The 17,201-nt window shown below is 34.3% G+C and overlaps 1 protein-coding gene across 5 annotated transcripts in view; it reads left to right on the plus strand.

Annotated features, from left to right (window-relative positions):
* The window catches only part of SLC4A10 (solute carrier family 4 member 10), a 307,175-nt gene that overhangs the window by 173,133 nt on the left and 116,841 nt on the right, over positions 1–17,201 (plus strand). For all 5 annotated transcript variants that reach the window (XM_003795138.2, XM_003795139.2, XM_023516344.1 and 2 more), the window contains one exon: positions 11,525–11,663. In XM_003795138.2, coding sequence (XP_003795186.1) covers positions 11,525–11,663 — 139 coding nt within the window. The remainder of the gene's footprint in view (positions 1–11,524; positions 11,664–17,201) is intronic.

The following is a 17,201-nucleotide window of genomic DNA, read 5'->3' on the forward strand; positions in this document are numbered from 1 at the left end:
TATCATCATCATAACCATCACCACTAGTACTATCATCAGTATTAAATAACCATCATAAATAATATTTACATATTGCCTTATAGTTTGAAAAATATTTTTGCATCTATAATTTCCTCTCTTGGGGCTTGGTCCTGTCTCATTCCAGGAGACTAATCAGTTAGGTGGTAATATAAAGAGCCCAGTGTCAGTAGTCTGCTCACCCTGGATTGCAGAAGTCTGACTCCTAGCTCCCTGTCACCTTGATGCTCAGCTTTCCAGGACTGAGGTTTCTATGCCTCTTTTGGGAATTATGTCCCTGTCTTGCAAATACATTTCTATTTAATGAAATATTTTAATGCACTCCAGTATTCCTATGATGGAATCACTTCGCTTGAAAAGGTCTGCTATTTGGACTTGTGCTGATTACTTGATACAATCTAGTCTGATAAACATAGGTACTAAACTTTATATTTTTAGAAAACAGTTTTCAAGACTCACTTGTTCCTTCTTCCCTTTGAAGTTATATCCTGACTACAGATCTACCTTTTAGAATTTAATTCTTGTATTACTGACCCTTGGATTTGCTTAAAGAGTTAAATGAGTTTTTTCTTGAACATGAACATTCTCAGTATTAACTGCTTCCAGTTTGATCCATCAATCATTAATTATGAACTATATAGTCCCATTTTATAATTTTATATCTCTATATTTATTTTAATTTATATATTTTATATGTTCTTATATATTTATATGTATAGATACATAAAATTTTTATATCAAATGTAGCATATATAGATGCATAGGAAAGCTTTTTTTTTCTGGTTCCCTAGAAGTGGACTTTTGCTTTTCTTTTGCTAGCATTTTTTTGGGGAGGGGGGCAGTTTTTTGGCCAGGGCTGGGTTAGAACTCGCCACCTCCAGCATATGGGGCTGGTGCCTTACTCCTTTGAGCCACAGGCACTGCCCTAGCTGGCACTTTTTAACCCCCATTTTATTCTCATGACTAGGCTATTGTTTTACTACTTACCCCTGACTCTAACACTTTCCACTTGGCCAGATTTCAGCTTTCCCTTCTTTCTGACTCCTGGTCCAGCTATTACATTATCTGCATATGGTTCCTCTCTAGAGCATACAGCTGATTTCAGACCTGACATTTTATCTTGAACTTCAGCTTCTGAGATATTTTCTTACATTATCCTCTTTCTAAATTCATTGTCTAAATAGAACCATTGATTTTTGTCTCAGTAATGCTGATTTTTTTTTTCTTTACCTAATAGCCAAAAACCTTATGTTCCCCCTGCTGACGTGGCCTAGCTTACTCCTGCCTCCTCCTGCTAAACCCTCCCTGACCAATGTAGCTTCTATTTATTTATATTCTTCTTTACTCTTACAGAAGTAAAAACCAGGCATATTAGTGCTTAATTATTATTGCTTTATATTATCTGCTGAATTTATTTTATCCTCCAAACCATATTATCACTGATTTAAGAACAGTAATTGTGTTATAGCATTTATATTAACTAGAATAATGTATGCAGTTAATGAATAGACCAAGTGATTACCCAAATATAACCAGAACAAAGATTGCAATATATGATTTTTAAAAATAGATCCTACTTTATTTACTTAAGAAATCAAAGAAGAACTCATTCTCATTTTTTGTTTGTTTTGTTGGGTTTGGGGGGGATTGTTTGTTTATTTATTTGTTTTCCTGGCAACTTCTTCACATTCTGTTATTTAATCAATTGCTGTCTGGTCATCTTGGCTAATAAGATAGTGAACTTGCCATGTATCCTCATGAATCTCAATATAATTGAACTTCTTCTTATTTTAGTTAAATGACAGCTGTGTACATTAATGCAATCATGGGGTACAGTGTGGTGTTTTCATATACAATTTGAAATATTTTCATCAAACTGTTAACATAGCCTTCATGTCATTTTCTTAGTTGTTGTGTAAAGATGTTTATATTCTACTTTTGGAAAAACTCACTTGTACCCTTATAAGATAAACCATAGAGGTAATCCCTCGAATCACTCTCCCTTCACCCATCCACCTGAACTTCTAATTCATATAAATTATTCCACTTTGTTTTTATACTATTGTAGTAATTTTATTAAACTCGAATAATAAGAGAATTTTTTTCTTGTATGAATACATTATTTGAGGATATTTTGCTTGATTTTCATATTTTTGTATATATATTATAACATGCATTTAAAATTGACTTGCTAAGTGCTCTGTGAGTTTCTGCTCCCAAGGAATACATATTATAAGGACCAACACAAAACAATAACAACAACAAAAAGCAGGACAATTATATTGAATTAGGCAAAGGATATATTCTCTCATGTTTTAATAATTGCATCCACTCTTATTTTCTTGTTTAGTACAGTTAACTAATACTATTTCTTATACAATGGCAGTCTTGAGTATTAATGCAAACATTTTAACCATTATTTCCCAACCATTTTCATAAAACTCTTATATTCAGTCTAACAGACCAAGGCTACCCTTCATGTTGACTATATTTACTTGGAACTTCTAGTTGCTTCTCAAGTATTTGGGATTATTTACTGTTACTGTACAGAAAACAGAAAATTCTGAACAAAAGTTTTTCCTTTAAAAAATATAAACAAACATCAGAAAAAACAAGTGGAATTATTGACTAGATACATTTTGTCACCTTACTCTACCCAGAAAGCAATGCATAAACTTCATGAAATAAGATAAAAAATTTAAAAAACCTGAGTTCACAAAATATATCTTTGCCCTAAATTAATATTTGTACAGTGCTTTCATTCATTTGGTAAATAAACATTTATTGAACTTTTGATATTTACTTAGGCCATAAAGCTAACGTGGTCCCTGCTTTTATATTTCATACATTCTAACAGAGGAGATAGACAAAATCAATTATCGCACAATTAGTTATTTCGTTACAATTGCAATGAGTGTAAACAGAAGTAGTACAACTAGTACAATTGCTATGAATTTGGATAAGAGGGATGTGACATGTTTGCATATGAATATGTTTACATGTGACTATATATATGTTTTTGCATGCATTTTGAAAGGGTGATTAGTTAAGTGGGCCAAAGTATATTACATTTAAGCAGAAATCTTATATAGAACAGCTAGAAAAAACTGTACGTGCAAAGACTCAGAGGTGGAGAGAGCATGATGTTATAGTGTCCCAGAATGTAATAGCACGGGGAAGAGTGGCAGATGAAGCTAATGAGGTAGGCATGGGTTAGCACAGATATTTATTCACACAGGAATATGTATGATGGAATACTATATTATAACTGTATGTACATTTTTCATCTGTCCAGAGGGCCTTATGTAATACCTAAATCTTTTAGTAACTTATTAATTGGTTTATTTTCATATGTAAAATATTTAATATTATAGATTTCAGTAGTCATTATATACTTGTTTCACTCATTCTTTTTTATTTTAAACTGTTTAATGTGTATCAGATGTTTTATTGGACTAACATTGAATTTATAATACTTTTGTCATTGTTAAGTCTTCTCATCAATAAACACTTATAATTTATTTAGGTCTTATTTTACATGATTTAATGAGGTTTGATAGCTTTCATCACAAATGTATTGTATAATTTTGTTTGATTTTTTCCTAGGTAACTTGAATTTTTTTTCCTAAAGTAAATGGAACATTTTCCTACCAGACTTTCTAATATTTTTTACAGCCCTATAGGGATAATACAGTTTTGTGTTTTGATCTTATACCAAGCAACCTAGTGAAGGTATCTAGGTAAGCAGTCATAGAATCTTTAAAAAATATAAATGAAAGAGGAAGTAATAAAAACAAAATCACCAAGAATTTTTTTTTTTTAGTCTTTAAAGAGTAAACTGAAGAATGGACAAATAAAACGTGAGAATATTTAGAGGCAGAAAGGCAGTGAAAGTTTCATAAATAAATTTTATATGTACAAAAATCTTTTAATTTAAACAAAGATTTTTTTCCTGAGAGTAATCAGAACGGCCACAAAGATGGCTGTTGCAGGACACTACTCTGCTGGTCTTTAATGCTTCTACACATCTTATGAACAGAGAGAGGCACTGTCTTTGCAAGGATATTTGTATAATGAACAGGTTAGGAAGAGAGCAAGAACATCTCTCTCTGGAACAAAGGGCAGGTTTGTTTATTGTACAGTATAACAAAGATAGTGTCTCCTTATGGAGCAAAACTTAGGGAGGGTTAATGTCCTTTATAAACGAGTTGAGTTTCCTAACCTTGGTTTTTCCCTGTCACACATCCCATTCATTGCATGTGCATTGCATCTCTGGTCCTTTGCACATCATTCTAGGGGAGTTGGGACTTAGGGTGCAACACAAATGGCATTGCTCTAAGTACTGTTATTCTGTGAGTAATAGACTACCTTTTGTCTCTGATCCAGGAATGTCATGCCTTTTGCCAGCATTTGTAACACTGACAGGGTAAATGCTGATACCCTTCACAGTTCTTGATGGTTTTGGCAATGAGGATGGGATGCTGACAAAGCATGGCTTTTGGAAAAAGGATGAGGATCTTACAGCTGATTAGTAGGATTTGAGAGAATTCTACTCATATCGGTAGCAAACATGTTGATGGAAATGTATACTAAGCAGAGAAATAGATGTTCCTCTATCTCATTGCCTATAAATGAGGAAGATTTGGGGACATAGTTGTAAGCTGAGAACCAGGGGATAGATTTAATGATCAGCTGCATGGCTTGGAGACTTCTTTGACAGTCTAGCAATAGTCTCAAATTCATGAGATTGTAACAACCAATACTTAGATTCATTTGGGTTGCCAGGTGTCCCTGGGGAGAAGAACAAGTTTGCATTTTCTTTTAGATAGCAGTTTTAGAGATACATACCTATAATGAGCTTAAAAGGGGAATTAATAACAAGAGTAACAAGTACGTATAGAAACCAGACATACTTGGACTTTGGCTGGTTTTCTTGGGAAGTGAATGAGGTGGGTCATGTAATGTTGGTTATAGAAGAATGGTACATCTAGGACATCTTTTTTGCTTATATTCTACTATTATGCCAACTTTGAATCCATATGAAAGTGGTAGTGAAAGATCTTGAAATTTTTCGCAGTGCATTCTATCTGCTATCGAGAACTTTGGTCTTCTTAGGGAGATTTCCTTGGAAGAGACAAAACCAAGGGGAACCCATAGATGAGGCAATGATTAGGGCTAGGTTCTTACTGAGCAGATTAGGTTTACAATAAGTGACCCACTGGAAAGTGAAAATTCAACCAAAGAATTTTAGATAAATTCTTGTGACCAGAATAAAGCCCTGGAAAAGTTCTGTAGCTCTTATGTTGAAAACAAGCAGGAACTCAATAAATGTTATATTAATACTAGGACAGCATATGTCTCTAATCTGAGGTTGTAGTGTTGTTATTCCAGCCTGATTAGCTCATTCTAGACACACCACTATGACACTTTAAACTAATCCATGTTATGTATTCAGCTTTCTGAACAATTTACAGTCAGGTAGTCATGCCTGTAAAACATGTAAGCTATGTAAAACAATTGGCTGATTGTCAAGGTATCTGATAGATCTTTCACATTTCTATTATTCATGGATATCTGTTATTGTTAAGTGTTGGAAGGGATTTTTAAAAAATGAAAAAAAAATTCCAAAAGATCTCCAAGTCTGCCCCTCTCATCTCTTCCTGGTTACTGAATGTAGGTATCCTTATAAGATATCATCTCCTCTTAGCCTCTGTGTGGATAACAAGGACTAAAGACTTAAGGTTTTCTATAAACTTATCTAAATTTAGGATCTCACCCCAACCATTTCTAAGCATGATACATTATTCTTTTCCCTTGCATAAACCTCAGGTTTGCCTGATTGGTATACCCTCTGAATGGCAGTCCAGCTAAAAGAGGTCTCAGGAATTCGTACTTACTTCTGGTTTAGCCACCTGAGTACTCTTGTTGGCTTAACATGGTTCTAGATTATAAGAATAATAATCATTTGGTTGAATAGATTGCTTGGCAAATCCCCATACAGTGGGCCAATTAACCCACTCATTCAGGTGACATATGGATCTTTGTAAATTTTATAAAAATGCCCTTCTTACTTCTGATCCTTTCCAATGAAAGGTCTGAGTGTGAGTAGGGGATGGATGGAAAAATAGAAGTTATAGCTACTGGATGGAACACACTTGATAGTTCAGCTGCAATAGTGAAATTAATGATCTTTCAGAATTTCTCTTTCTAATGCCAGTGTTCTAATTTGGACAGACCAGAGAGAAACTCAGGCAGTGGGTGGCAGGTGCGACATCCTTTATTCAGCTCACAGAGGCTGGAGAGCTACATGGAAGGTCCACCCTTATCCAGCTCTGAGGAGCTGGAGTTACAATCTGGGGAGCTGAGTTACAATCTCCGGGGAGCTGAGTTACAATCTACAATCTGCTGTCTGTCCAATGGGAAGGTCCTGTACATGTTAAAGCCCAGGGAAATAAAAGTTGCAACATGCCAAAGAGCAGCTACATGAGCATGACGTCACTATGTACAGTATGGCTGTCTAGGAACACATAGTGCTTTCTAGCAAGGTTATGCATGACAAAGTCCAGACAGCTTTACCTGGTCCCACACTCAAGGCCATAGGCAAGAAAGCACAAACATCGATGTCTGTTCCTACACTCCACCCTTTGTGGAATTTCTCATCTCATAATCTATGCATTTGATTCTTCTCCATATGTGAGGAGTCTAGAACTCTGCATTCAAATATCACAACAGTAACACGAGTCACAGCAGTCAAAACATGTGATGATAGAATAAACTATGGCAAATACAGTGACCAGTACTATTCACCAACCCTGTAGCCTTCCTCATAAAGGGAACATTTTGGTGTGGCTCTCCCTAACTGTGGCAAGTGCCTTAAATCTAATTATCTTCTGGCTTGCCATTCTTCATCCAGTGGCTCGTCCCATTACTTGATCACCATTGCTTTTAACCTTAAGAGGAAGTTAGTCAAAACTTTAGGATAGTCTTAAGTTCCTTCATATCCTGTACAGAAAAAACCCATGAACACTTCTGGATGTCTTTCTTACCCCTATTTCTATAACCATCACTTAGTCATTCCATGGGATGGATGAATGCCACATGTCAGGTGGCATGGACAAACAGGTCAGATTGGACTAACTACCCTCAAGTAGTTCCTCTCGAAACAGAGATTAACTTAATTATCTTAATGGAAGTGAGAAACCTAAGGGCATCTGTCTGGACTGGAGGATATGTTGGAGACACTGCCAGCCTACATCTGCCAAGTGATGTAAGTCCTTTTTTAGGGCCCCAGCCAAGATAAGCAACATGTTCTTTCTAGGGACATTAAGACAGTCTTGTGTCTAAGCCACGCTTTGTTGTGCCTGCCTACCAAGAACACAGTGACTTATGAATTAGGGGTAGTAATAAAAGACCTTTGAATGTTTAAGTAGGTTATGTAGTCCTTAAATGACTCTGGAGATCTCTCCAAAATGAGATATGCTTGATTATGAGGGTGAATTTCCTGGAAGGATAATTGACTTATAATATGTTCCCTGTAGGCAGTTACTCCTACAATGGGAAATATCAGATTAGAAAAAATGATAAGAAATTTGTCCCTGAAATTAAGAGGTAAATGACACAACTGAGTCTTCTTCAGCCTCACCTCATTGGCTAGAGTTTTTATTGATGGTAAGAATTGCCCTCAACTACCTCCTTGTAGTCCAAAGAAGAGACTGTGCAATTCCTCATAAATCTTGCTATACCTGACTGAACTAATGCCTCAACCCAAGAGAAAAGGTCAGTATCAAAAGTTAGGGAGAAAGTCACAAGGCTTTGTAAAGTAGATCTTTATGGTTTTAAGGATTTGTTCAGCTGGTTAGGTTCAAAAAACTGGCAGCATGGTTGAAGTATATACTATAGGTTGGTCCATCCTTCTGCTTTGAGTCCTGAAAATAGTAGCCTTAAGTAAATGCTATATGAGACAAAATGAATGAATTTGTTAATAGCCTCTGTTGACTAAATTATTGAGAGTGACTAATGACATGGCATACTCACTGGAAAATCTGATGACGTCAAAACTAGGGGTGAGTATTATTGGTAGAGCTACCAATTTTAGTAGCTCTTGTTATCATAGTATTAGAAGAAGAGAAAAAGCCTGGAGAAAAAAAATCCTTGATAAATTATGGCTAAAAACCTTTCCAAATAGGGCAAAATATAAACTTGCACATGAAAAAGCTCATATTCCCAAGCCAATAACTGAAAAAGGGAAAAAGAGGCATATGCAGAAATATCATAACCAAGCCTGTGACAGCTAAAGACAAAGAAAAGAATCCTGATAGTAGCCAGAGAAATGTGTTACATTTCATGTCTGGAACAATGATCCCAAGCATTCCAAATTGTTCATCAGAAATTTGGATGCTAGAAAGAAGTAGATCATCATTTGATGCAGTGAAATATTTTTTAGGCATGAAGGTTAAATAACAGTATTCTCAGATGAAAGATTGAATGTTTTCCCTCTAAAGCTAGGCACAAAGTAAGGAGGTCCACATTCACCATTTCTGCTTAATATCATATTATAATTCCTAGCTAGTACAATAATAAAAATAAAGAAAGAAAGGAGAGAGAGAGAAAGAGAGACTAGGAAGAAAGAATAAAATTGCCCATATTCACAGATGACATGATTTTCTACATAGAAAATCTCATGAAATCTACCAAAAAATCCTAGCAATAGTAGGTTGTAGGTCACAAAAAAATGAAATCACATTTTTATACACTAGCATTAAAAAACTGGAAATAAACTTGAAAATGTGGTTTACAATAGCTTCACAAAATGAAATATCTATGTATAAATGTTATAAAACATATAGATATTTATTCTGAAAACTATAAATCCTGATGAAATAAATGATTTGAAATGAAATAAATGAAGGTACATACAGTTTCTAGAGACTGGAAAATAATTATAGGATGCCATTCTTCATAAATAGATTCATAGATAAATGCAATTTCAGTCAAACTCCTTGGAGGAATTTTTTCAATACAAAAAACCTGATTTTAAAATTTATATAGAAAGGCAAAAGGAATAGGATAGCCAGTTTTGAAAAAGAAGACCAAAGCTAGAAGATTCATTCCATCTGATTTTAAGGATTATTTAAAAATTACAGTACAAGAAAGTGTGATATTGGGAGAAAGACAGACAATGCCATGGCCTGAATGTTTGTGTCCCCCCTCCTTCAAAAATACTCATGTTGACATTCTAATCTCCAGTATGATGGCACCGTAGTAGGGGCTTTGGCCTTTGGGAGGAAATTAGGTCATAAGGGTGAAGCCTTCAGGAGAGGACTTAGTGCTGTTATAAAATGGACCTCAGAGAACTCCCTCATCCTTTTCCACCATGTGAGATTAAAAGGAGAAAATAGTACATGTCGGATATAAAATAACACAATAATTAAGTAAATGAGATGAGGTATATATTAACCAGTGTGATGTAAGCATTCCTAATTCTATGTGAAATCAGCACATTGTACCCCATAAATGCATTAATGTATACATGATCTATGTGTTTATGATTTAATAAAAATATATATAAAAATAAAAAATTTTAAAAAGGAGAAAATAACAGTCTGCAACACAGAAGGTCTTTGCCAAAACCCAACTATTCTGGTACCCTTAGCTCAGACTTTCAGCCTCCAGAGCAGTGAGAAATAAATTTCTATTGCTACAAGCTACTCAGTTTATTATACTTTGTTGTAGAAGCCTCAGCTGATCAAGACAGACGCCACCTAGATCCATGGATCAGACTGAAGCAGTGGTTCTCAATCTACCTAATGCTGTGACCCTTTAATACAGTTCTTCATGTTGTGGTGACCCCCAACCATAAACTTATTTTCACTGCTACTGTTTCTAATGTCATGGCATTAGGAAGGTTGAGGACCACAGGACTAGAGAGTCCAGAAAAATAGTTCAGACAAATACAGCTAATTGATTTTTAATAAAAGGACAAAGGAAATTTTAGGGAGACTATACTTTCTCTGTGTTTTTTATTTTTGTCTTTTCAACAAGGGTATGATGTTGTAACACTTTTAAGATCTATATGCAAAAAAGAGAACCTTGGTCCTCACATCTTATAGCAAAATTAACTCAAAATAGACCCTATCTCTTCATAGAAATATAAAACTAAAAAGCTCTGGAGGAAAACATCAGAGAAAATCTCTGTGACCTTTAGGCAGAGTTTTAAAATTTGATATCAAAAGCATGATCCATAACAGAAAAAAAAGTGATACATTGGAATTTATCAAAATTAAAAACTTTTTCTCAGTGAAAGATACTATTAAAAAATGTAAAGATAAGTTCCAGATGGGGAGAAAAGAAAATATGTGCAAATCATATGTTCAATAAAATCTTCTGTCCAAAATATATAAAGAACTCTCAAAACGCAAGAGTAAGGAACAAACAACCCAATTAAAAATAAGCAAAATATTTTAACACTTTGCCAAGAAGAGAAATGTAGATCTGAAATAAACATAAAAAATTGTCAACAACAGTCACCAGAGAGATGTAAATTAACCATGAGATATCACTACATAAAATGTAATAAAAAGTAATTGATAATACCAAGTGGTGGTGAAGATTCAGAGCAGTAGCAATTCTCACACGTTGCTGATAGGAATGTAAAATGAACAGCCATCCTGGAAAGCAGCTTGGCAGTGTCTCATAAAGTTGAACATACACTTGCCATATGACCTAGCAATCCTCCTTTTATATACTTACCTTAGAGAAATAAAAACGTATGTTTTCCCCAAATCTCTGCAAGAATACTTACAGCAGTTCCACCCACAATTGCCAAACACTGGTAACCCAAATGAATATATAAACTGGGTGTAGACTATTTCTACAAAAGATTATTACTCACCAATACAAAGGAATGAACTATGGATACACACAGAGACACAGATGAATCTCAAAAGCATTATGCAAAGTGAATAAGGCCAGTCTCAACCTTTTGAGAGGTTACATGCTGTGTTTCCACTTACATAACATTTTGGAAAAGGCAAAACTAGCAGCAAATACCAGATTAGTGGTTTCAGGGGCTGGAGTATCACAGGAGGGTTTTTTTTGTTGAGTTAAATTCAGCATAATTTCAATATAAGTGAATTTTATCACAGACAACTTTTCTGAATATTATCCATAAAATATAGACATAACATATATGATAAGAGAAAATGTGTGTATATGTGTAAGAAATAGAAACAGTTTTCATGATGACTATTTAAATCTAAAATAATCATCATATTTGATTTTTTGATAAAATATATGCAATAATATTTACATTTTACATATTTATGCTCCCAAATCATGCTAGACTTAATGTGATGGTAAATTTAGTTTTAATTTTTCATGTACTCAGGATGAGTATTGCAGTGGAGGGCAGGATGGGTATGGGTTCGGGGGGGTTGTTAAGACAGTGACTAGAATATTTTAAGCACAGAGTCATTGTAATCCCTGTTCCTATTCTGATGGTCCGCAGACACCCCATCACAGCGGGTACAGTTTATTCTTGGAACTGAAGATGATGACGAGGAGCACATTCCTCATGACCTTTTCACAGAACTGGATGAGATTTGCTGGCGTGAAGGTGAGGATGCTGAGTGGCGAGAAACAGCCAGGTGAGAATTTTTGTTGAAGGGTAAAGGTATACTAAGGAATTTTCATGTTATTAGAAAAAGAAATGTCTAATGCAATGATTTTGCAAACATCCGTGACTGCTGCTGGCTTTAGAAGTTGCTCATCTGGCCTGGGCATATCCTATAATGGGATACGGGTCAGAATGAAATGTGAAAGCAGTAATTATAGTAAACAGTGACGCAAGCCAGCAACAGCTGCGGTCTTAAAGATAAACAGTAACATAATTTGTGTGTCATCAATAAAACAATAGAAATCCAAAAGTAATGTATTTCTGTCTTTTCAGCTGCAGGCTAGCACCCAAATTAGCGATAATATGTGATAATTTGAGTATGGGGCTTTTGGGGAAAAAAAGGGCAAACATTATGCTCGAAAGTTTTAGGTACAGTCCTCAATTTCATATACTATTTGATGAGGATAAATATATTTTGTAATGTGTTTCTGGACACATTTAAACATAGTCTTTTCAAGAGAGCTTTTTAAAAATTACTTTTTCTATCATGTCTAATATTTTTCTATTGGCATACATGTATAGTTGATGAATTATTATAAAAGTGAAATATTATACTTTGTTTTTACTTTTCATTTAGTCTTGCTCATTTGCTCATTTAACAAACCTTCATCAAGTATCCATTCTGTGCCAGGTGGAATGGATATAGAATAGCAACCAAAATCTTAGGTGTTGCCTTTAATCTAATACAGAAAATTAAACAACCTTGTAAATGCTGTGTAATGAATGCCGTGATACAGGATTACACAAGGAACTGTGAGCACACCTAGGGTTGTCCTTTACCCACTGCCTTCCCTACTTTTAATGTGAATATGAATCATCTAGGGTGTGGCTAAAACGTAGTTCAATAGGCCTCAAGCATAAAATCTCAGATCCTGCATTTCTAACAACCTTGTATTTGATGTTACTTCAAATGTTTTTGGTTTGAGGACCACACTTTGAGTAGCAAGTATCTAAAACACAAGAATGAAGGAAAGAACAGGACAGCTTCCCGGGTAGAGGTGATTCTTGAGCTAACTGTTGTAGGGTGAGTTAGCAGAAAAGCAGAGGGAACAGCAGGTTATGTATTTGGTTTTTTTTTTTTTTTGCAGTTTTTGGCCAGGTCCGGGCTTGAACCCGTCACCTCCAGTATATAGGGCCAGTGCCCTACTCCTTGAGCCACAGGCACCACCCAGGGAGCAGTAGTTTAGGTAGAGAGAGACAAGAGAGACAAACACATCTTCAACACAGGTTTTATTGCTTTGTTAGGCTATCTCTCCCATGGTCAGACAGCTCTGTTAGAAATTCTTTCTGTTGAATATATTTGTTAGTGGTCCTCAGACTGCAGCAAGTTTCTAAAAGCCACAGTACTCCACTGGATCACATTAGCTGGTGGCTTAAATATTCAATCATGATAATGAAGTTGGTGAATATTACTGGCCTGATTAATTTTTGTTTGATACATTTTGAGTGGCCTTCTTTACTGGAAAAATCCTAAAGGTAAGTACAAAGAAACCATAGTGGTTATCACATAGTTCATCCCTATTAAAATTTTAAGAAGTAAAACTACTGTCAACATTTAAAATTCAAAAAGTATAGGATGATGGAGAAGCAAAAAGTTATTTCTCTTCCTTTATTCACAGTACCTCTTTTCAAAGTTAACCACTATTAACAGTTTTATTGTGCATCTTTCAAAAAAAATTTAAATACCTAGATCTGCAAGTAAATATATGCCCTTTAAAATTTATTCAACAGGAATTATATAAAATACACAGTATTTATACCCTCCTTTTTCCATTTAATAATATATTTGGAACAGTTGCCATATCAGCAATACGGATTTACACAATCTTCTTAATGACTGATTTGCATTTAATCAGATGTGAGTACTTCGACTTATTTAGCCAGTGTCAATAGATGTTTAGATTGTTTGTTTTTTTAAATAAAAATTGCTGCAATGATCATTTACACAAATACTTTGGCATTATTTTGTAGATATTTATGGAGGGTGAATTTCTAACAGTGGAATTTATATAGCTAAGAGAACAGACTTTTTTACTTGCATATATATATTGCAAAATTACATTCATAAAATGTTTTAGTTATTTGCACTTCTGCTAATAGTATATGAGAGTACTTATTTCCCCCAGATCTTGGCTGTACTAAATTATTAAACTGTTTTAAATTATGTCAATTTTATAGATGAAACATAAATCTCATTGTTTTAATTTGATTTCTTTATTCATGAAGTTTAACATCTTCTCATATTTGTATTTTTTTTTTCCTGTGAACCATTTCCTTTATCTGTTTTATGTCAAATAATTCATTGTTTTCTTTATTTGGCTTTTTGAATACTTTAAATTGGTTTTATGTTATTTTGTGTGAATTATCTTTTTAGTGAAAAATTTTACATAAATTAACTTTTGTGATGACATTTTCTATTATAATATTTTAAATATGAAATTAAATGTAAAATAGTTTTTATGTGACCTGGTACTTTTTAAGATTAACAGCCTTCTACCGTAGTTTGTTTTCCAACTTCATCGAAAAGTAACCATGTGGGAGTTTATTTTATACATACTCAAATTTTCTATTTGGTGACAGAGAGGCAATATATGATCATCTTCTCTACAAATGAGTGATACAATTTTTCCTTTTTCTTGATTAAGGAGTTGTTGACAAGGAAGTGCACATCTCCCTGTTTAAGACTAGAACCATCTGTCTTCCACTGGTTGCAAGAAACAGGTGTTCCTGAATGACTTGAAAGAAGATTTGGTGGTTGTGATGATTAGACAGTTTGGTTAGTTAAGAGTCTGTTTAATCTACTGCTGAGAAGCACTTTGGGGGAGCATTTCTTTTAGAGTCTTTTCTTTACCCTCTTATTATATAAGAGAGCTGAGAAGTAAGATTGGAATATATACATACATATTTTGGCATGCATAACCCTTTTTTCTTAAAGTGATGATTTTTCATCTTCCAGATTAAATGGTGATCCATACCAGTAACTTCCTGGTAACTTGCTCACTCTTAAAAAGTTAGGAGATGGAAGAAGCAATAGTAGACTTTAGCTCTTTCACTCTGCCACAATTTGAGGAGGTTGAGTTTTATCATGCACTTATTAGAGTCTAATAGATGAAGGTGAATAACATGTTTATCCTAAACCACCAAAATACATTGCTCTTTATTTGAAAGGATAAAAGAGATGATCCAGTTAATTATTAGTATTCTCTAATGTTATTACTTTGGTTTGGGTTCTTAGCCACACTTCTGGGACCTTATCGTGGTACATGTTTGAGGTTCAGAGCGACAACTGATGAGTGATGAAAGTAGTAACAGCCATTGAAGAGGTGGATAGATGAACTTGAGCTGAGATGCACTACTTCAGGGACTTCACAGTGTCGTGAGTTCTAAAGTGGCAGAAGTAATTTTGTTCTGCTTGGCCTTGTTCATCTAAAAAGGCTAATTTTAATTAATTCTTGACCCCATCTGATTTTTCAAATGCAATTTAATTCTAATAAATCATTAGCATAACCATTAGAAGCAGCTTTTTCTTTTGGTTAGCATTCCAGGTGGCATTAATAATTTTCTATCCCAGTAGTAGAAGTAAAAAGGATATTTTATCAACACATTGCACCTGTCACATATCATATCTTGAATAATTTATGCCCACTGTCATTGCCAAGTAAAACTCAAAGTTTCAGATTTTGAAGCTAAATTTTTGAATCATAATTTTCAAGAAATGTTTGTGAAAGCCAGCTGTTCCCTTTTAAAAGCCCTAAAAGAAGCCATATGAAGAGGGTAATGAAATCAACGCAATTACAATGTCCTGCTTATAAATAACATGATGTTATTAATAGAAAAGTGAGTAAAGCTACCACAGCTGTGCAATTGTGGAGACAACATGTTTGACTCACTGTGGTTGCCCTTCAAAAATGCTTCCCACAAATGATCTCAGAAGAGACTAAGCAGGGGATAGCATGAGGCCTCAGATATATACATGGTGGTATGGAAAAGGATTATTATATCAAAACAATTACTGATGCTGTGAAAACATTTGAATTCATATTCAAAATTAGTAAAGGCCCAAGTCATCTGGATTGCTCAGTGGAATGTGAGGCATGACAATAATATGAATTAGGAATAGCTGATGTCTATAAACACTAGGTTTTGATATACTTCATTTCCTCTTAAAATGACTATAGCTATTATGTGACTATATAGTATTCTTTTGCCCCATCTTAACTATGTCCCTTCCACTGCCATATCCCCCAACTCTCCTAAAAAGGCATATGTTTTTCTTGAGCTGTTCACTACTTCCCCCAAGGCTGATATCTTGGATGATATAGTAACTCTTTTTTGTTTGAGTAGAATCAGAGAATAAAAATTCTTAGAAAAGTTAAACTGAGTTAGTGGGAATAGAATACACAGAGTTAAGTAATCCAGAAAACACCTATTTCTAATTAACAGAAGAATTTTATTTTGTATATTTTTAATATGAGTATTGTAGAGGAGATTATCATCATTTTAATCTTCAAAGAATGCACGAAACACCTATTTAATATTATTTAGTAGAAAGAGGCTCCAGTGTACTAATCTTGGATGAAAAACAGATTCAGATCTACTGAAGGAAATGAAAATAATCTGCTCAGAGTTTAAATCCTCCTCTATCCCCATAGCAAAGGTCATTCAATTGGCCTACAATTTTGGCTGTTTTTGTTTTTGTTTTTGTTTTTTGCAATGTCCATCACATCTCATTCATGCTTTGAGATTCTTGTTTGCTTTGGTTTGCTGTTCAAACAAATGTCAGGAGAGTTTATTCAAAAACTGGAACAAACTGCAGCACTTTAGGTCATTAACTGCAATCAGGCATTTTGCAACTGACAGTATAGTCAGTGACTACAAATCTTAAAACAGTAGCTGGTATGTTCCAAGATCTGTTAATTTCTATCTTTGAAGGATGAAATGGAATGAAAAACAGAAAAGAGAAATATACTTATGTATTTATGTATATAGTGTATATATATATATCATTTTTAATAGTTTCTTTAAAAATATTCATTTAAATATCTCTTAAAGCTTTTGGCATCATTCTGGAGCTGGCATAAAGCACTGAATCTTGAAATGTTTAGTATCTTTAGTAACTTGATATTTGTAACTTGTGGGTTCCTTTTTATGGAAAGTACCTTCTGCCTCCTCCTATAATACTCATAAAACCCATGGGTACATCAAACCATCCATGCATATAACTTATATTGGTCACCTTAACTACCAAACTGCTTGGAACTCCCCAGGTCTCCATTCTTTTCTAAATGTACCAAGCCACCAGTGTGAAGGAAATTACTCTAAAGGAAGGAATGTACTTCTTGATTTGTTTTTAAAATGTCATTTCAGATAGACACAGAGATGACTGGAACAGAATAGAAAACCAACAAATAGACCAACATGTATATAACTAAATGTTTTTTGATAAAGGACAAAAGCTATTAACTGGATGAAGAATAATCTTTTCAACAAATGATGCTGGAACAATTAG

This window comes from Otolemur garnettii, unplaced genomic scaffold, assembly GCF_000181295.1.
Source record: "Otolemur garnettii isolate 467f Iridium unplaced genomic scaffold, OtoGar3 scaffold00090, whole genome shotgun sequence".
Taxonomy (NCBI): Eukaryota; Metazoa; Chordata; class Mammalia; order Primates; family Galagidae; genus Otolemur; species Otolemur garnettii.